The sequence below is a fragment of the Penicillium antarcticum genome (genome assembly GCF_028974205.1).
Source record: "Penicillium antarcticum strain IBT 31339 chromosome Unknown utg000001l_segment0_segment0, whole genome shotgun sequence".
Taxonomy (NCBI): domain Eukaryota; kingdom Fungi; phylum Ascomycota; class Eurotiomycetes; order Eurotiales; family Aspergillaceae; genus Penicillium; species Penicillium antarcticum.
The window spans coordinates 2,489,863-2,510,952 of record NW_026695299.1 but is presented as its reverse complement, the minus strand read 5'-3'; the positions used below and the strand labels follow the sequence as shown (position 1 = coordinate 2,510,952).

Below are 21,090 nucleotides of genomic sequence, written 5' to 3'. Positions count from 1 at the left end.
ATTGTCTTTTCATACCATTTCTTCTCTTTGCATCGCAGGAGAACTTTCTACGGCTCTTGGATGGAGATCAATTCCTCACCTACTATGACAAACCATGAGCAAGGACATCAGATACATAGTGTCAGTGAGTCCACGTTGGGAAGTTCAGTGCGTGGCATTGCGAATGTCTTGCCTGCTGTCATGGCGGATACCCCTTCCGACGCCGAAGACAAAAATGCAAAAGAAGTCTCCAATAACAATGAAGTTTTTTACAATGATCAAGAGCTTCAAGTGCCCGACGCTCGCTATTGGGACCCAAAATACAAACTTTTTGTTTCGATTAGTGCCATTTGCTCTTATTTTGTCATGTGAGTTGATCTATCCAAGCTCACTATCCAATCTCGTGTGAGGCTGACCTGGACTGACATGATGCATTAGTACATTGGCAACTTCGGTATATATCGCGAGTATCCCAGGAATCATGCGAGAATTTCATGTTGGAGAGACATTGGCCATTTCCCCTATCACTTTCTATGCAATAGGATTTGTGATTGGACCCATGTGCACGTCTGCACTCTCAGAGGAGTTTGGCAGACAATACATCTACAAGTTTTCTTTGTTTCTCCATCTCGTCTTCACCATCGTCGGTGGATCCGCCCAGAACTTTCGGACATTAGCAGTTGCCCGTGGCCTCTGTGGAATAGTTGGGTCTCCCTGTGTGACTGTCTTCTCGGGCCTGTTGAATGATCTATGGAGGATGCCCAAGGACAAGTTGGGGGGTGTCCTGTTCGCAATTTATGGCATAATGGGGGCAGTTGCAACTGAGGTTGGGCCTATCGCAGGCGAGGCGATAGTCGCCGACCGTGGCTGGCGCTGGACCTTTTGGCTCACGGCGATGCTAGTTGGAGTATGTTTCTTGGCCATGGTGTCAGTGCCAGAGACACATAGGCCAGAGATCCGAAGGAAGATGCTGAAGCTCCCCCGGCGGAATCTGTGGCATTGTCTGGCCCCTGCTTTTGCGCGTCCGATACACATGCTGCTGGTAGAACCGATTATCTTTCCCACAGCAGCTATTGTCACCATGGGTCAGGTTGTGGTGTTTGTGTTTTATGCAAGCTACCCTTTGGTCCTCGCACGAGTGTATCAGTTCACATCGTATGAAACCGGGCTGGCGTTCATTCCCTTGGTGATTGGAAGTTTGCTGGCACTGCCTGTCATATCAGTGGTGATGAAAAGGAGGGACAAGTCCTCGAACCCACAGCCCGAGGATTCACTTCCTGCGGCCAGCATAGCAGGAATCTTGTTGCCAATTAGCCTATTTTGGTATGTCCGCTGTCAAGCGCTTGGGCTGCAGGAGGGTGTTAATATATAACAATAGGCTTGCATGGACAGCTCGAACCACTATTCACTGGATATGTCCGCTCATTGCTGGGGGGCTTTATGGGATGGCGTTCGCATTATCACAGGTACTTGCCGAGTGTCATCACCAATCGTACCGTACTAATGGTCAATAAAATACAGCTGGTCTACCCGCTATACAAGAACGAGGTCTATGGAGCGGAATTCGGTGCCTCCTCATTTGCAGTCGATGTCGCCATGCGGTACACATTTTCGTCTGTCTTCCCTCTTTTCACCATTCAGCTAGTAAACCGCATTGGGTTTGACTGGACCATCACCCTTTGTGCGTTCGTTCTACTCGCGTTGACACCTGTTCCATTTGTACTTCAGCGATATGGGCCAATGTTACGGGAAAGAAGCCGGTATGTTCAAAAGATGGAACGAAACGATTCGCAGGACATGCCAGCCTGACCTACTGGGGATGGGCCAGAGAAGAGGGTGCGGGGAAACACGCGAGAAATCAACTGGAACAGAAAGATGGATCTGAACAATATGTGTAATGGTATATGTAGGAGAGAGGAAACAGGTCAATCGAAAGCACTGATCTAATCCTCGAGTGCAACCTACACTTACACGACCTGAGATCTATCATACAATTGCCTAGAAGCGATGACTGGTACGCGACAAAATTACTTCAATTATTGGCCTACTTCAATAGCCATGGCCTTGAGTTGGAGAAATAATCTCTATGGAAACTGGCAAACCTGATTTCGATTCATCCTGCAGACTGCCAGTGAAATTCCGGCATGACTTGAGCCTGCATCCACAGTGCCTGCAAGATGCGACCAACTGGAAAACGCGGCTAACCAACCGAGTGGTGATCTAGAAACCCATCTGCAGGTCGATCTACCGAACACGGTCGCATTGAGCCTCGCAGCAAGGGTCATGCATGGGGTACGGATCCCCGTCAAGACCAGGTAACTGCCTGTTGATCGTACCGATACTTTGTTTGGCGGCCATGATTATCGAATGGGAATAGTTCCATCGCATCTGCATTCCTGAAAAAGTCGGATTTAGCATGTACCGTCGCCGCCCCTCGGCCCCACAAAACAGACAAGCGAGAAGCAATTAGCGATGACAGTGCCATCTATGGCACGCCCGATTCTGAACCCAAAGCTTGGATTCATCTTATGCCAAGCCCATGCCTTGTTCGCGAAACGCGAGACAGGGGCTAGAACGCGGAAGACAGTGCCCGGGGGGATCTACACGCCGTGGCTGTCGCGAAACTTTGCGAAGGCTGAATGACTTCAGCGGCGGCCGGGAGGCGCCACGCATAGCTGACCGTCAACGCAAGGGCAGCAATTTTCGGTCAGGATTTTGAACCCGGATCTGAGCATCTGGCTCCATGCGATGCAAATTGAGGATGCGACAGGCCGCGGGTTAAACCGGAACTGCCTAAAAGGGTAGGTTGCATTGCGCATCCAGGATTCGGGGAAAAGAGAAACGCAACGCGACAAAACTGGGCAGGCAGATCTTGTTGGCTGGTGCTGTTCGCAGTGGAGACCGTGGCTGCGTTTAGTGCGAATTGTCCAGAAACGAGTCATTTTTTTGGGATGCAGATGTCCAAGTCCAAGTGGGAGAAGATGAACAAAGAAGAAACAGAAGAAAACAATGGTTACCCCTGGCCGGGTCCCTGGTACCCAAATGTCTCCAACTAGGGCATGGGGATGTTCCAATATGCGAACAAAGAAAAGTCACCCAGGCATTGCCAAGATGTTCCAGCGCCATTTGCGCCCCTTGACCGAAGCAAATTGATTATCCTGGTCTCATGGCGCATATGGTCGAAGACTATTACTCCCAATGAAATACTGTTTAGTCTACAAGCTAAAATTGGCACAACATTGGCATTACATTGGCACAATATTGGCACAACATTGGCACAACATTGGCATCGACAAGCTTCAAAGCCAAGCATGAATCCCAGTTCGATCCGAACTTCAAACAATAAGACTTCACAACCCCAGATTCCAACTCCAGACCCAATTTTTTTTTTATCTGGAGACGCGGGGAGTTTCCACATGTACATGTCAAGCCACTGAAGGGCGATCGGCGGGGTTGAACCTGAACAGTACAGCCGAGTAAGAGCAGCTAACTGAGTCTGGAGAAGCCGAAGCCGTCGCCCGATGCCTTTGCCCGATGTATGCAACGCTGATTGGTCTCTTTGGCTCGCGTGGGCAACCCCGGGCCTGTTCCATGTCTGGGGCCGTTGATGGCCTGTGCTATCCTGGATACTCGGGATGAAAGCCCCCTCGGGGCTCATTGCTCACATCAGGAGATGTGGAGCCTGTGAATCCACTCTCCGAATCACATCTTGTTTGCTTTGTCGCGGCGGCTCGGCAGCAGGATGAAGCCATAACAAGGGCCCCTGGTCTGGAGGTCAAGGCACCCCGGACAAGTCCTTTTAAATCTGCCGAGTTCCCCGCGTTGATCTGCTTTCTACTTTGATCTTCGTGATCTTCTCTTCTTTGTTATTCTCTTTCTCCGACTGGCTCGGTCTTGTATTGTTTTGGGGCACTCACAGCAGAAGAGGCTTTTCACTTAACCTCGCCTAACATGCAGACCAAGCGGTTCTTGGGCCTTAATGGCACCAAGCTTCAGATCGCCATTGGCATTCTGGCCGGCATGGACTTTTTGCTCTTCGGTTACGACCAAGGTGTAACTGGTGGCTTGCTTACGCTCACATCTTTCAACAAGTACTTCCCTTCGATCAACACGTTGGATTCATATACCGAAGGATGGACACAAGCAGAGAAGAACAACCAATCGACACGGCAGGGTATCACAGTTGCAGCATACAACTTGGGATGTTTCGCCGGCTCAATTCCCACGATTTGGATTGGTAACATCTTAGGTCGTCGCAAGGCTATCTTTGTTGGATCCTTCATCATGTGTATCGGTGCTATCCTGCAATGTACTTCTTATGGGCTTGCTCAGCTGGTTGTAGGCCGATTGGTCACTGGTTTCGGTAGGTTTCAGTGAGCAAAAGCACGGAAATCATTCTCTAACACTAGACTGCAGGCAATGGCATCAATACCTCCACTGTCCCTACGTGGCAATCCGGTAAGTCGATTCCGTATCACGACCGCCACTGAAGATCTAGATACCGCTGCGGTGCTCGATCAGTGCTGGCTCGGAAAAATTTCCATTATCGATAGAAATTGAGAAGCTAATGTTGACCAGAATGCTGCAAGTCTCACCGACGAGGCCAGATGGTCATGATCGAAGGTGCCATGATCACTTGCGGTATCACCATCAGTTACTGGATTGATTTCGGGTTGATGTTTGCCGACCCCAACGAAGTTGCCTGGCGATTCCCGTTGGCTTTCCAGATCTTCTTTGCGGCCATTATCTTAGTATTTGTCATGTTCCTACCTGAGTCGCCCCGTTGGCTCATCTTGAAGGGTCGGGAGGAGGAAGCAAAGGAAGTCCTGGCGTGCTTGATGGGCGACGAGACCGATGAGCTGTTCATTGACACCGAGTTCACCGCTATCAAGGCTACCGTCCTGGAGATGGCAAAGGGGTCGTTCCGGGATATGTTCACCATGGGCGAAGACCGTCACTTCCACCGTACTATGTTGGCCTACGTCAACCAGATGTTCCAGCAGATCTCCGGTATCAACTTGATCACTTACTATATCCCAACTCTCCTGGAATCCAACGTCGGACTGGATGCCACAACTTCGCGTCTTATCGCTGCCTGCAACGGAACTGAGTATTTCATCGCCTCTTGGATCGCTGTGTTCACCGTCGAAAAGTTTGGACGTCGGTCACTCATGCTCTTTGGTGCAGTCGGGATGTCCATTTCCATGGCTGTTCTGGCCATCTCTGACAGTATTTCCTCGACCCACAAGCAATCCTCTACCGGTGTCAAGGCTGGCGTTGCCCAAACAGTCTTCCTGTTCGTGTTCAACACTTTCTTTGCCATCGGCTGGCTCGGCATGACTTGGCTGTACCCTGCCGAGATTGTCCCATTGAAGATTCGTGCCCCGGCCAACGCACTGTCCACTTCTTCCAACTGGATTTGGAACTTCATGGTTGTTATGATTACCCCTGTGGCTTTCCAGAGCATTGGCTACAAGACCTACGTCATTTTTGCCGTAATGTGAGTGTTGATTCACTAGTTCTCCTCGGTTTATACTGACTCGTTTTAGTAACGCTGCCATCGTACCTGTCGTCTACTTCTTCTTCCCAGAAACCACCATGCGTTCCCTGGAAGAGATGGACCGCATCTTCCGCAAGACTACAAATGTCTTCAATGTGGTTTCGGTTGCCCGCACCGAGCCCCATATGTATGGTTCGAATGGTGAACTCTTGCGTACTCTGGATGATGTCGAGGATAATGCCGTCCGTCGCGCCAGTATGCTGAATAGGGAGAACAAGACTCACGCCCAGAGTCAAACACAGCACGCGGAGAAGTACAGTGACGGAAATACCAGTGAGGAGAGATCTGTTTGATCTGCATAACTCGTTGATGTCGATTTTATTCTATTCTGCGGATGACTGATGTCAGGTCTCCGGGGAACCTACCGCGGCTTGGCTTGACTGAATATTTATGCCGTCTTTATTCTGATTTTACTTTATTTTTGTGGACAATCTTTTCTCGAACCTTTTGCCCAAGAAAGGTTAAATACCCATGTCAGACTAAATTAGTTTGCAAATATGTACGTTAAGAAGGCTTTTGCAGCGTCACTCGATACTTGTCAGTAGTAAATGTAGCATACGTAGTTCTTGGGCGTGCAAACTAAACTAACAGCAATGGCCCGAACCAGCTCATACAATGTTTGTTAACCAGACTACCAACAATTTTCATGTCTTGTTTTAATAATGTTAATATATGCCCCATTCATTATTCCCAAGAGGGGTGAAGTTGAATACACGTGAATATATTAACACAATATTGTCTATCCAATGAACATGATGAAATGGATGTTATTAGTTCCCGGTTACCAAAATTATCATATCTGGGACTTTGGGAGATACAAGCCTTTTCGTGATGCATGTACACAAGAAGTACAGTGACTGCATCAGAGAGCGACTATCTTGGCCTAGCCGCGGCCTATGGGACACTAGGATGTTCGCTTTTGGGCATTGGTAGACTTAGACGGCTACAATTGCTAATGATTTCTCGAATTGTAAGCTAGTAGAGCTTTCGGCACACTTGGGGTTTTCGGGGAATTCGGCTGCGTTTGGAGTACTTGTTCGGCGTTGACAAACACCGTGTTCATTCAGTTCAGTCGGGAAGTTTCAGCCGACACCGAACAGCACCCTATTTATGAAGAGATTTGTTTCTCTTATCTGTTCTCAACATCTTTTCGATTCCTAGGCCAGCTGTTTATCATAGAAAGGTAAGAGGCGTTTTAGTAGGAAAAAAAAAGAAAATCTTTTTGGAGGTGGACGCGCACCAAACTGAACATTCCGCATGCGTGACCCCGACCCCCCTCTTCTGGACTGATCATGGATATGTTGTTGTAAGAGCAGATGAAATTGGTATCGAAATCCCCGCTCGCGTCCTTCTACCACACGGCTAAGCCACCATGACTCGAAATACGATTCATACGATGCTATAATATTGCATTAACTCTCATTAACTCATAATATTTGCAAACGCCTCGTGGCTTTCTTATGCTTCCTTAGGACGAATCCCCTCAATATCTGTTACACCACCTCCTCATGGCTGGCGCCACCAACATCCTTCTTGGTACTCACGTCCCTGTGGCGCTCAATTTCCTCACCAAATACATCACTGATCTTGTGAGTGTGCCACGGCTTGACATCGGTCTCGAAGACCAAGTCAATTTCTTCAAGAGAGCGACCCACTGTCTCAGGGTACATGAAGAACACATGGAAGGTCATCACGGTACAGAAAACCCCGAAAATGATGTACGTCTTCCACTGGATGTTGTGGAAGGCTGGTGCCACAAAGTATGCAAGGGCAAAGTTGAAGATCCAATTGGTGGCAGCTGAGATACCGACACCCTTGGCTCGGTACTTCAGAGGGAAGACCTCTGCGGCATAGATCCACGCAGTGGGAGCCTATAGCTGTCAGTATGAATATGTTGTCAAGGAAGAGGGTGACATACCCAAGTCAAGCCGTAGATTCCGGTGAAGATGTATGAAAACGCGATGACAGCCATGCCAGCACTGCCATTGATCTCCCAAGTCAGATTGGCATTTCCGTTAACATTGGGAACCGGTTTTCCTTTGCTGGCCATGACACCAGCAATGATGAAATGAACAATCATGCAAGTCACAGATCCAATGAGAAGAAGGTTTCTCCGACCGATGCGATCAATGTAGGGGAGCATAACACCAGTCGTCACCAAGAAGATAACGTATTGAATAGCCGATGACCAAAGAGTGGTGTTTCCAGTCTGTACTTCAAGTTAGCGAATTCTTCGTGCATCACTGTTGACGATACTTACCATGCCAGCCATCTCGAAGATGTAGACCACGTAGTACATGGCAACATTGCCACCCAAAAGCTGCTGCCACATCTGAACCGTCATTCCACACATGGTGCGCTTCCAAATGCGCGGTCCGAACAGGGCCAAGAAGGAAACATCTTGAGCTTCATGTGCCACCCGAACGGCCTCTTGGACCTCTTCAAACTCAACCTGTACAACGGGATCATGGCGATCACCCTTGGCATGCAGGAGCGCCAACGTATCCAAAGCCTCTTCCCAGCGCTCCCTAGATGCAAGCCAACGAGGAGACTCGGGGAAGAAGAACAGCGCAATAAAGAGAACAAGACCGGGCACAGCCTGCACACCCCAGCAGATGCGGAACGCAGAAGGACCGGACACACCCACCACACAGCCATAAGCGACCAAGTACATGATCAAGATACCCCATTCAATAGCCCATTGCTGGATACCGACGATACGGCCACGAATACGAGCAGGTGCAAGTTCAGACAGATAGACACAGACCTGGGAGGAGGTCACACCGACAGCAAGTCCACTGACAACACGGCCAGCGACCAAGTGTGTCACATTCTGAGCGCTGCATTGAACCATGGCTCCAACAATCCATACCAACGAGGCAATCATCAGGGCATAGCGACGCCCAAGAATATCGGATAGCCATCCGGCTGCGATTGAGCCAGCGAAGGAACCGGCAGACATGGAAGCTGTGATCTAGTGTATATGTTAGCATCTTGAACAGGTTGATGGGGTATTGATCACGTACTCCTCCTTGGAGGTTGGAGTTTGGTGACCCGAAATAGTCCATGTACGTATCAACGCCAATCCAGGCGCTCATCGAGCTGGAATCATGTTAATGTCAGGTCTTCTTGAAGAAGAGGAATACACACCTCACATCGAACCCGAACAGAGCACCTCCAATGGTGCCAAACGCGGCAAGGACTGTTGCATGTTAGTCTTTGGCAGGATTCATTGATCCAACAGTACATACCGTATATATTCGTTATAGTATACATGGTCACTGGTCCATAGAGAATAGAGTCCGGGAGGCTTGCGGCAAGGCGTTTTTATAAGTGACAGCAGCCAATGCGTAGAGTCGCATGGCACGACACCAGAACCGGGGGGTGTACCCCGGACGGGCAAAGATCAGCAGGCAAAGGGAAATGCGGAGAGGCCAGAAATCCCGGGGATGCAAAAGTCGGGGATGAACGGCGTCATTGGCGGGTCGGGAGCCACTCAGAGTCACTCAGAGCCAGTCGGGGCATTTGTCGGGTGAAGTTGTATTAACCGAGTCGACCTATTTAGCCGGGATATTTGCAGGTTTCACTTCTCCGAAGAGAAACTGACTTATTCCGGTATGATATACTAACCGTTTTGTCCTGTCTGTATATGCGAGGTCGGCCCGTAGATCGGCATACCGACGTCATTGGTATAAACCTGTGGTAGATGTGAAAGGGAAACATTAGATCTCCATTCTAGCTACATGTTCTTGTACCAAGACTACACAAGAGCCTAGCATTAGATTACAGCACCTCAAGTTTAGCCAAGCCGCAGTCCTAAGCAAGGAGTACACCCGGAATGATGACAATACCCACCTTCCCAATCAAGGTTATATCAGTCCATGATTCCACTGTATTTCAATACTCAAGCGATTACAGTCTGTAGCCGATGGTGATATTACATCCCCCCTCTTTTTTAGTTTCCTCCGCTGGGAACATGAGTTGAAAGACTCAGCCGGAACACTCAACCCGAACATGGTGGCTGGTTCTCTGGACTGTGCGCTCTTCTAACCTCTTAAAATCACATCTGAGCATAATTCTGACACAAAAACACCGCCGAATACGGGGGTGACATGTGTTAAGCAATCTCAAGATTAGTCACGGCAGTCTTTTACCGAGGCCGGTTAAATGCACCCGGGGCTAGAATGCGCCCCTGCCGACAGCCCGCCCATGCCGTTCATGAGATGGTGGCGCCCTTGGAAGCTTCATATCATAGCGCCACAGGCATCGTGAATACAGGAAACCGCATCGATGTTAATGAACTCACATCCTTTATCAAGTGAGGGATTCTTGTTGTGACCGGTCGGGTAAATAATAGTCGTGGGACCACCGCCGGAGTATTACCGTTTTGATTGCTTAGGCGAGCTCTTCTATTTGTCTGAGATTGGCTCACGGACCGACTGTTTCTTGGATCTCTCTTGGATGTTTTGATTCTGTTGAAACTCGGTTCGAATGTGCATGGGGCATAGCATATGAGTTCCCTGGCGATGTCCACCCCCACATGCTCGGCCTTACTCTCAACCAAAATGCAAATCACTGGCAAACAATGTTTCATCCTATATCGACAGCTCCAGGAGCTCTTGGTCTGTGCATATTCCTCGGCTTCAGCCATTTTGGGCTCTCTCTCTAACATCGTGTGAGACAAAACCTGGTCCGACCACATTTGACACTACGATACAACGACTGCGATTTCGCTACAGCTAAACTCGAAATTGACTTCCAGACTTTGCGCAAGGAAATTGTTTCTGGAATCCTACTCCAAATAGCGTATGAAAGAAGACCGTGGGTTTCTTCTTAACATGGAGGGTTACAACAGAGTGCTCTAGTTCAACTACGGCAACCGAAATCAGGATTGTCTTTGAAACGCGAACCAGCAGCTATTTAAATTTCCCACAAATCTCGGGATATCGTCAACTCTCAGCTCTAACAAGAACACTTGCCGCCCACCCTGCATACTAATTCAATAATCCCACTTTCAATGTTCACGGCCGTGCAAGTGTATTCATCCATGTGCAATTCCCGTCCCCCAAGTGAATTTGCTGTCAAGAGGTTGATGACTTAGTCTTAGTTTGGGCAGGTTCGAAGCTTCTCTTCTTCCCCGTCCAATGAACAACCAATAAATTGCCATTATTGCTTGCTTCCTTCCTATCCATCGAGAGATTTGCTTAGGGGTGATGACCCTGGAGCGGCTTTAACCCTGTTACGAAATGTAAGTCTATCCACTGATATGCTCTGTTTCTTCGTTGTTTCTTGATAAATTGTAAACACTGACTCACTGCAGACATTTGCCGTACTCAATTATCAAAATGCGGCAAAAAACTTGACAAGACTCAATATCATCTACGAGGGCATCGGAGGAGAGTTAGACCTGACTACTACAAAATGGTTTAAACTCTCTGGTTAAACGGTTGACCTTGGGGACTGTTGGGATCGCTTCTTTAGCCGCCAAAGTGACGGAATGGTGAGTTTTGCAGGGCGTTTGTCAAAAAGGCCATGTAAGACCTGGCTACTAAATGGGTTTGACGATACGAGCGAGGATGAGATATGGCGCAGCAAAGTCAAACAGACTGAGGAGATACTTGAAGCGTTAGGGAGTAAGATTGGTGAGATTTATAGCAATGGGTATGAAGCAGAGGTTGTAGCGTTCCCGACTTGAATGTTGGGATGAATTAATTTTTCAACACACTGCCCAATGCTAATTACACCTCTATTGATTGCTACTTAGCACTGGCGTTCAAGATATTCCCGCTCAGTGATACTTGTGGTTCTTTTCACTTCCTGATCCGGGGAAAAAAGAAACATATCCTTGGTTGGACTCTCGCTGACTGGCCGTCTGTAAAAACCACAGTCAAAGGCGTTTACATACCCCAATCGCCCCAAGCAACTTGTTTGTACTCCATATACTCGCAAGAGTCAGCGAAATTAAACAGGCAATCTAGGTGAACCCGGACCATGCCACGGTAGTGATTCTCATCTTTAGATTCTGGTTCATCTTCAGAAATTGATTCATCTTCGGAAGCCAATTCGAGAAGACCAGCGTCAACGACATTGACATAACCGACCATTGCTCCGGGCTCATACATAACAATATGTCACCCTAGATCATATTGGGCAAGGTCTGGAACTCGGGGCTCGGTGCTAGCCAAAATCAACCGCCCACAGCGATCATCCAACAAAAGAGGGTAGTGAAATCGAAGACAGGGACCGAATGCAGGGCGGCCTTGGGTTTCAGCCCACGCTCTGTGCCGGCTTCGAATCACCGATTCTGACGCCCCTTCCAAGGCAGGGTCTTCAATAATCACATTTCGATAACCTTCGCGAAAGAGTTCAATAAGCGTATACCCTAACCAGGTTCATTCACCCTCTTTATCTGTCAGGCCAGCCAGACAGGCCTGGTCGAGCTTTTCAATGGCTCGTGCCCAGTCCTCATCGGATGTGGTAGCATAAGTTGTACGATAGATGGCCCAGCCCCATGGCCAGCCATATATCTCACGAAGACATTGAGACTTTAGAAACCCCGGGGCGGAATTCCACTCTGGCTTTTCTCCTTGTCGGGCTGTTCGCTGGCCGTAAGTCTCTTCGGGCGGAAATTCGGATGACGACGACCGCCATGGTGTAGACCATGATTCGTGATGAAAGGTACTGGGTTGGCGTGGATGAGTCATGGTTCTCACAGCGCTTTTGCAAGTAGTTGTAGTTGGATGGGAATCTCCAGGGGCCTTGGATGTCCTTTTATGTCTCGCTTAGCGCCTGGGCGCCAATGACTCAATTTAGGAACATCAGCAATTGGGGCTAATGCAACAAAAGGCTATATCCTGCGATATTCTGGATGATATGCCGATGTGATGGATCTTTCCCTCCAACTACTATATAATAATGCGACCACGAGGAGGTTGGAGATGTCGAATCCAGTGTAATCCAATAATTTACCTGACCAATTGAAGATGCCGAAACTCTGCTCCGGTGGTCTACTATCGCCATCAGCTCAAAAGTCACTATGAGCTCTCTCACCACGTCTTCTACCACATTTTTGCTCTCACTTCTTCGTAGAAACTCTTTTTGTCGAGATCACATGACTTTGTGATCACGTGATTGAGGATAGACCTGAGAGTAGTTAGTTTGCTAGCTGAGAGCGCAGGACTTCTTCCTCTCTCTGTCCTTCTTCATCAACAATAACCTCATATTATTGCTGCCTCCTTTCCCTTGTCAAGAGGTTATGACCCCTCTACTCAACTTTTGAGGCTATTCACACCGCGCCAAGCTTGGTGGACCCAATCCAGGGCCGCCAAGCACGCCGCACGCTGCGGTGGGTCTGATCAACCTACCAGAAGCAGTGAGTCCACCCCACCCCTGAGCCCCCATACCTCCGAACCCTGAAACCATCGAATTCGAATCGAAATACGCGAAAACTGGCGAAAGGTCTACCGCTTCGGACCGCGGGACATATCATGGAGCGCTGGGTGACGACCTAGGCTACCCAAACATTGAAGATGTCGGAAACAACGACATCGATGACGAGCCTGTGAGCGCACCTGCAGGCGTCGCTCGTCATCAAGGCAGCCGACTACCGAAAATCACGAAATATGAGCTGCCTACCATTGAAAAGCTCACCGGCGAGGAAACAGACCCCTCGGATTGGGTGATGCTGGTTGAAAATTCTCTGCAGCCCATGATGCTCGGAGATCTCATTGATACTACGATGGCAAGACCAAGTGAAGCAGATATTCTCTATCGGAGATGGAATTTCTGGTCATCATCGGTGGCCGCATGGATGTATCTCCAAATTGAAAAGGACGTGCGAACTAGGCTAAGCGGACTGTCTAACCGCCCAAAGTATGCCGATAAGCTATTCGAAGAGCTAGTCAGCTACGTTCAAGGAGGAGATCGCTCAGATATGTCCTAATCGATGCTTTCAGACTTCATAATATAAAGAGAGATCACTATGGCTCGGCCGAAGAGTACATTAGTGACTACCAGAGACAAATGAACGTACTACACAAATTCAAAATTGCTCCGCCGGCATTTACCTCAATTAGAATCATGATTCGTGAGCTCCAGAATGAGCTTCCGGACATAGTCTTTATGCGTGAAGCGTTACGGAAGGTTAAGAAACCTCACTCGAATACCCACGAAGACTTCGATAAGTAGTGTAAGGAAATGACAATCAAAGCACGTCAACTTGCTGCCGAAGCTAGTAAGACACATTCGGCACGTCGGAATCCATTCAAAAACGATCGCCAAGACAATTACAACAATCCACTGCCGCCCCATCCAACCAGAATTCTCAGTGGGATTGTGGAGGCCGTGGCCGAGGTCGCGGACGTGGGGGAAGAGGTGCTACAGCAGGACCCAGAGAGCATACCGATCATGGAAGCTCTACCAGTGGACACCGTAATGCTCCCCGAAAGGGAAAGAAATCTACAAATGTGACATGGAAATTGGCAATTTGAAATTGAAGGGAATGGATCACTGTGATTGGTCAGATCGGAATGGTCTTGCTAGCAAATTGGACAACTAGCTAGTGCTCAGGTCTATGGAGGGGATTTCGAGATCACATGACCCGATGATTACGTGATCCAGGATAGACTTAACTAAGAGTAACTAGTTGTAACTAGTTGGTTAGCTAGCTTGGAGAGCAGGACTTCTTGCTCTCGCCGTCCTTCGTCATCAATAATATGAAGTTATTATTGCTGCTTTCTTTCCCTTGTCAAGACTTGCCCGGTATCGATATATTCATATAATTGCCTTTAGTAGGTCAACGTGGCCCCCAAGGACGATTTTGGCGGCGCGTACTCGCGCTGTCACGCGCCTCCTGCATGGTGATGAGATGTGACAAGTGGGTCAGGCTGGAGGCTAAGCTAAGGACTGCTCTCAAATGATGCCTCGCCCCTGTTTTACAGATGGAAGCACTCTATCAGACGTCACACCCATCCTTTGCGTTTGAATCTACGCAGAAAGAGTGACACCGACAGTGTGGTACTTCAAACCGATTGGTTCATGTCACCGTGACCCCACTCTTGAGTCGAAATCAGTGAACGCCATGAACGATTTCGTGTTGTGGGCCACCTTGGTTGTGCTTCCTGTCTTCCTTCTCTATCCCATTTTTGCCAAGATTCGTCGTCGTGGAAGGACGGACCGCCCTGACGGTCTTTACACTATTTCCGAACCGGAGCATGCTAAGAATGTCATTTTCGAGTAAGAGCCGCCGCGCCTACCGTGACGCTCACGCTAATGGCCATAGAATTGTCGCCGTCCACGGCCTTGGGGCACATCCGGAATACACCTGGACAAGTGGTCCTGCGAGATCGACCAATTCAGATCACGGCAAACGCGTCCACCTCTTGAGAGACCTATTGAAAGATGACTTTCCGAACGCAAGAATCCTGGCCTTTGCGCACAACTCGGACTGGTTGATCGATGCTCCGGTCACGTCAGCGCAGCAACTCGGCGATCGGTTACTAGACGATTTAGTGAAGCATCGGTCAAGACATCGGGTGAGGACTATGAAACCCAAAGAAGACAAGGCTAACAGAGGTCACAGTGTGTACCGATCGTCTTCATCGGTCATAGCTTTGGGGGCATCATCATAAAAGAGGTATGCCGCAATATTGTTCCTTTTTATGCAAACCTAATCCCTTCTGCAGACCTTGTGCAAGCCTGGGGACGCCGCGCGAGACGTCGTCGACAGCACTTGCGGCATCGTTTTTCTCGGGACCCCTCATCAAGGGTCACCTATATCGAGTCTCGGGACTGTTGTAGCCCGCATGACCGGCTTTTTAGGATCCAGCACCGGGCTCCTCTTCACCCTAGCGAGCTACCGGACACAGCTCTCCGACTTGGATGTACGTTTTGTTCAGTGCATGAAAGAGAAAGAGGGTCGACGACAGAAGACCGAGATCATAGCTTTCTGCGAAAAAAAGCCTACACGCATGCTGGGATGGCTATCTATCGGCTTGGTAGGTGCTGCTGTCCCTCTGTGGAAGCTCTCTAACATCCCTAGATTGTCCCGTTGGACTCAGCCCGAGGCGGCCATGCTGCTCAAACCGTCGTTATCGATACAGACCACTCTGGACTAAACAAGTGCAGGAGGCGTAACGATCCGTTATATAAAAACCTCCGAAAACAGCTACATAAAATCAGACCGTATGTCACTTCACTCTATTTCCAGATGGACTGGCTAACGCCCCGCCGAAAGAGCTACCACCCCAACACTAAACTGCAACCAGAGGTTTGTCCGTGACACACTACGCACCGTGGAAGGTGCCGCATTCAACTCCCGTGCAAACGAACACGTCGCGACGTGTCTCAGAAACACGCGCCATGAGCTTCTCGAGACAATTAACCAATGGACTGATGGCCCTATAGCTCGCGAGCATATATACTGGCTTCAAGGAAAGGCTGGCACCGGCAAGTCAACAATCGCTCGTACTGTGGCCGGTGACCTTGCCGAGCAAGACCGTCTCGCGGCCAGCTTCTTCTTCAAGAGGAATGAATCCGATCGCGGTAGTGCCGATTACTTGTTCACCACTATCGCCGCCCAACTCGTCCAGAGACTACCTATGATGGCTGAGCATATGCGAAACGCCATCGAAACTAACCCTGATATCGCCACAATGGCGCTAGGAGAGCAGTTTAGGAAACTTATCTTGCAGCCAATGAAGGCTGTCCCGCATGGTATTTCTAGGACCATGACGGTCGTGATCGATGCCCTCGATGAATGCGAGGGAGACCAGAACACCACGGCGGTTATCAAGTTACTGCTGCAGAACAGTCTTTCGGCAGTAGTCCCCTTGAAATTCTTTGTCACCAGCAGGTTTGAACCTCCGATTCGTCTTGGGTTCCAGGATGTTGAAGACAAATTCATCGAGTTTCCTATTCACGAGATCCAACGGCCTATAATCGAGCGGGACATCGCAACCTTTTTGAGGTTCCGATTGGACGAAATTCAGCGCAATTTCCAAATCAAATCTATTTGGCCAAACTTAACCCAGTTCGAAAATCTCCTAGGGAAATCAATTCCGCTGTTCATCTTCGCGGCCACTGCCTGCCGCTTTATCGAGGACTATCGACAAGGCGGCGACGGGCCAGATGATCGGCTTCAGCAGATACTCCAACAGGAGACTCGTGGGCATCTCGACCAAACATACCTGCCTACCCTGAACCAGATGGTTCACGGACTCATGCCATCCGCGCGTCGCACTGCAATAAGCGATTTCAACCAAATTGTGGGCTCGATAGTCACCCTCGCAAATCCTCTTAGACCTGCGCCACTGGCGAGGCTCCTCGGCATTTCCACTGAACGCATCAAAAATAGATTGGAGCTGCTTCATTCCGTACTCGACATCCCAACCGATGCTACTAGTCCTGTGAGAATATTTCATGAATCGTTCCGGGACTTCCTCATTCGTCCTGACCCGGAAGACGTCCACGAATTCTTTATTGATGAGAAGGTCACTCACAAGAAGCTTGCGGACAGATGTCTTCAGCTGCTCTCCGAGGATGACTATCTAAAAAAAGACATCTGTGGACTAGGAGCACCAGGGAAATCTCGTACTACCGTCGACCAGCAAACGATTGACCGGTGCCTGCCATCAGAGGCTCAATATGCGTGCCTTTACTGGGTGCATCACTTGAAGAGTAGCAGAGTGATACTTAATGATGAAAGCCATGCGCTCCAATTCCTTCGCAGTCACTTCCTCCACTGGCTTGAAGCTTTGAGCCTCATGGGGAGAATATCGGAGAGTATCAGGCTAATCGATGTGTTACAGGGCCTAGTTGGTGTAAGTCACTTCTATCAATATACAAATATCTTTCTTCATGTACTAATAGATATAGGACGACTGCAATTCTGCACTGTGTGATTTTCTACATGATGCAAGAAGATTTACTCTTCAAAATGTGTACATAGCTGGAATTGCTCCCCTGCAGCTCTACTGTTCCGGGCTAGCGTTTGCACCAACACAAAGTGTCATCAAAGGGACATTTCTTAGCGAAATGCCAAAAAGGATACAGAGGCGACCAGCGGTGATAGATTCCTGGAGCTCAGATCTACAAACGCTCGAGGGCCATTCCTATTCGGTCTGCTCTGTGGCCTTCTCGCCGGACGGCCAAACAGTGGCCTCAGGCTCGGATGATAACACGATCAAGCTCTGGGATGCTAAGACGGGTAAAGAGCTACAGACGCTCAAGGGCCATTCCAATTCGGTCTATTCTGTGGCCTTCTCCCCGGACAGCCAAACAGTGGCCTCAGGCTCGCTTGGTAACACGATCAAGCTCTGGGATGCTAAGACGGGTAAAGAGCTACAGACGCTCAAGGGCCATTCCGATTCGGTCTATTCTGTGGCCTTCTCCCCGGACAGCCAAACAGTGGCCTCAGGCTCGCTTGGTAACACGATCAAGCTCTGGGATACTAAAACGGGCAAAGAGCTATATGGGCTCGAGGGCTATTCCAGATATCTCCGGTATATGGCTTTCTCCCCGGATAGCCAAACAGTGGCCTCAGGCTCGCTTGATAAGACGATCAAGCTCTGGGATGCTAAGACGGGCAAAGAGCTACAGACGCCCGAGGGCTATTCCAGATATCTCCGGTATATGGCTTTCTCCCCGGATAGCCAAACAGTGGCCTCAGGCTCGGATGATAACACGATCAAGCTCTGGGATGCTAAGACGGGTAAAGAGCTACAGACGCTCAAGGGCCATTCCAATTCGGTCTGTTCTGTGGCCTTCTCCCCGGACAGCCAAACAGTGGCCTCAGGCTCGCTTGATAAGACGATCAAGCTCTGGGATGCTAAGACGGGTAAAGAGCTACGGACGCTCAAGGGCCATTCCGATTGGGTCCAGTCTATAGCCTTCTCCCCGGATAGCCAAACAGTGGCCTCAGGCTCGGATGATAACACGATCAAGCTCTGGGATGCTAAGACGGGTAAAGAGCTACAGACGCTCAAGGGCCATTCCGATTCGGTCTATTCTGTGGCCTTCTCCCCGGATAGCCAAACAGTGGCCTTAGGCTCGGATAATAACACGATCAAGCTCTGGGATGCTAAGACGGGCAAAGAGCTATATACGCTCGAGGGCCATTCCGATTCGGTCTGGTCTGTGGCCTTCTCTCCGGACAGCCAAATAGTAGCCTCAGGCTCGGATGATAAGACGATCAAGCTCTGGGGTGCTAAGACGGGCAAAGAGCTACAGACGCTCGAGGGCCATTCCGATTCGGTCTGGTCTGTGGCTTTCTCCCCGGACAGCCAAACAGTGACCTTAGACTCGGATGATAGGACGATCAAGCTCTGGGATACTAAGACGGGCAAAGAGCTACAGACGCTCGAGGGCCATTCCGCTTCGGTCCAGTATATGGCTTTCTCCCTGGACGGCCAAACAGTGGCCTCAGGCTCGGATGATAAGACGATCAAGCTCTGGGATACTCAGACGGGCGAAAAGCTACAAACACTCGAGGGCCATTCCAATTCAGTCTGGTCTGTGGCTTTCTCTCCGGACGGCCAAACAGTGGCCTCAGGCTCGGATGATAACACGATCAAGCTCTGGGATGCTAAGACGGGTAAAGAGCTACAGACGCTCAAGGGCCATTCCAATTCGGTCTGTTCTGTGGCCTTCTCCCCGGACAGCCAAACAGTGGCCTCAGGCTCGCTTGATAAGACGATCAAGCTCTGGGATGCTAGGACGGGCAAAGAGCTACAGACGCTCGAGGGCCATTCCGATTCGATCGCGTCCGTCGTCGGTCAAAGTTCATATAAGACCATCCCTCAAGTTTCCATAGCAAATGACTGGATCGCCTTTAGAAACCAAAACCTTATATGGCTCCCTGTCGAGTATCGCAAATTCCATTGCTCAGCTGTACAGGATGGCACTATTGCTCTTGGGTATACTAATGGGAGGGTTCTCATTGTTGGTTTCCGCACTGATTAGTGAACTTATCGTTGTACTCAGTGTACCCTTGATTGTCTTCTAATATCTATCCAAGAAGAGAGCATGAGTACCCCATTTAAAGTGAAATTTGCTTCTCGACGTGTTTGACCTGCTCGCTGGTATATGATTTTGGCAGCTCAAAAAATAGCTGAATGCGTTCTTTTCCTACAATACGTACCTCAAATTGATTGAGCATGAGTCATATTGGAGCATTTCATATTTGCAACAAAAGGGTGATTTGAAAGCTTGAAGGTTAAAATCACCTGGCGTTGTAGCAGCTTAAATCTGTCCAGCTACTGTGTCTTGGTGATGGAGCTGGAGCAAGTGTTAAAGAGCGTAGGTGGTCGGGACGTACTGTGTCTGAGGATAATAGGTGTGTCGCAGCTTGAGAAGATGGGTGATTTTGTCGAGTTGCCCGCCTACCTCGATTTTCCGATCGATAGTATTCTTCCCAAATCAATAAATGTCCCTTGTATTTTCCACCGGGCAATATCAGCACTATTGCATAGGTATCATTAGCAATATTCCACTTGTTGGATGATTCGCTGAGGGATCACAAGGCAGAACCTTCAATATGGAATACAGTGTACGTGGAGCTCAGACCACAGTTTATCAATTAATGGGGCTGCCAAAATCAACCCCGAGAACAAAGCGGAAGCCTCGGACATTTTTCATTTTCTTTTAGGGGGCTAAATTTATTGCACTTAATATGTTTGTCTCTATGCTGTGGTAATATTTAATCAAAACTGTAGCTGCCGAGAAGTGGAATCACCCGACTCCTTTACTTTCATTCTTCTGTGGTGATACAATCTGCCTGCTCTCGAGGTTACAGTCGGTAGCGAAAATCAGCTTCCACCTTGAACATTGCTATTATAATTTGGAAATAGCATTATGATTTCAATGTACAGCGCTAGCGACATTTGCTCCCGCCCTTACTATTTTGTTTCTTTTTCTAGGCCCCACTGACAAGGTACTAGCGTAAAAGAGGTATTTCATCCCGAGGCCTACTTATAACTTAACCCATCCCCAACTTGTTACGTCACCAGATTCGCGATTTTATCTGGATTACCATACAAGGACGAGTGATGTCCTGGATACGCCTGTCCTGAACGGTCTTGGTGGTATTGGCCGCCTCTCAGTTCATCTTCTAAATTAATCTCTTTCCAGCACTATGCGTCAAGCTTCAAGTGTTTATTCCATAAGTCTCATTGAAGTATCGAGTTATATTCCCCCTAAACGAAACAAAAATGCCGTCAGGATTGCGGGTGGGAGAGCCACAATGAGGGCGCCCATCCCCGTACCCCCTTGAAGATCATCTCGAAGAGTTGACCATAGCACGCCAGTCAAAACGCTGGCAAGAATCGTGATCATCATCATCGAAAAGATCACCTCGCGGTTCGGTCCTTCAATAACGTGCATTCCCCATCCGAAGCACGCCTCATCACAGTCAATCACTCTTTTTTCCTTCCGCTTAGGCAAACGAGGAAGCCAATCGTTTCGCACGGGGTTCAAGTCTCCTTCACCATGCTCGAGATAGTGGATGAAGATCTCCGGTGGCATTGGTGGGAGGGGTTTTAGGGGTCTAGAAAACT

The 21,090-nt window shown here is 49.1% G+C and overlaps 7 protein-coding genes across 7 annotated transcripts; 3 read left to right on the top strand and 4 right to left on the bottom strand.

The window, feature by feature from the left end:
- Positions 1-180: 180 nt before the first annotated feature.
- On the top strand, positions 181-1,788 carry N7508_000944 (MFS general substrate transporter; the record flags this gene model as incomplete). Its single annotated transcript, XM_058459029.1, has 4 exons — positions 181-347; positions 418-1,302; positions 1,358-1,445; positions 1,501-1,788. 4 exons carry the CDS (start codon positions 181-183, stop codon positions 1,786-1,788), a joined length of 1,428 nt encoding a protein of 475 aa, XP_058325251.1.
- Positions 1,789-3,930: 2,142 nt separating this feature from the next.
- Positions 3,931-5,832, top strand: N7508_000943 (uncharacterized protein; the record flags this gene model as incomplete). Its single annotated transcript, XM_058459028.1, has 4 exons — positions 3,931-4,342; positions 4,396-4,437; positions 4,558-5,479; positions 5,529-5,832. 4 exons carry the CDS (start codon positions 3,931-3,933, stop codon positions 5,830-5,832), a joined length of 1,680 nt encoding a protein of 559 aa, XP_058325250.1.
- A 1,200-nt stretch (positions 5,833-7,032) lies between these two features.
- N7508_000942 (sugar porter family MFS transporter) lies at positions 7,033-8,815 on the bottom strand (the record flags this gene model as incomplete). The annotated part of the gene is made up of 6 exons (XM_058459027.1): positions 7,033-7,410; positions 7,458-7,748; positions 7,800-8,513; positions 8,566-8,641; positions 8,690-8,741; positions 8,791-8,815. The coding sequence occupies 6 exons, from the start codon at positions 8,813-8,815 to the stop codon at positions 7,033-7,035; spliced, it is 1,536 nt and encodes a 511-aa protein (XP_058325249.1).
- Positions 8,816-11,436: 2,621 nt separating this feature from the next.
- N7508_000941 (uncharacterized protein) lies at positions 11,437-11,643 on the bottom strand (the record flags this gene model as incomplete). Its single annotated transcript, XM_058459026.1, has 1 exon — positions 11,437-11,643. The coding sequence occupies one exon, from the start codon at positions 11,641-11,643 to the stop codon at positions 11,437-11,439; it is 207 nt and encodes a 68-aa protein (XP_058325248.1).
- A 288-nt stretch (positions 11,644-11,931) lies between these two features.
- N7508_000940 (uncharacterized protein) lies at positions 11,932-12,243 on the bottom strand (the record flags this gene model as incomplete). Its single annotated transcript, XM_058459025.1, has 1 exon — positions 11,932-12,243. One exon carries the CDS (start codon positions 12,241-12,243, stop codon positions 11,932-11,934), a length of 312 nt encoding a protein of 103 aa, XP_058325247.1.
- Positions 12,244-15,342: 3,099 nt separating this feature from the next.
- N7508_000939 (vegetative incompatibility protein HET-E-1) lies at positions 15,343-19,498 on the top strand (the record flags this gene model as incomplete). Its single annotated transcript, XM_058459024.1, has 3 exons — positions 15,343-15,420; positions 15,805-17,358; positions 17,591-19,498. 3 exons carry the CDS (start codon positions 15,343-15,345, stop codon positions 19,496-19,498), a joined length of 3,540 nt encoding a protein of 1,179 aa, XP_058325246.1.
- Positions 19,499-20,719: 1,221 nt separating this feature from the next.
- On the bottom strand, positions 20,720-21,058 carry N7508_000938 (uncharacterized protein; the record flags this gene model as incomplete). Its single annotated transcript, XM_058459023.1, has 1 exon — positions 20,720-21,058. One exon carries the CDS (start codon positions 21,056-21,058, stop codon positions 20,720-20,722), a length of 339 nt encoding a protein of 112 aa, XP_058325245.1.
- Between the last annotated feature and the right edge of the window lie 32 nt (positions 21,059-21,090).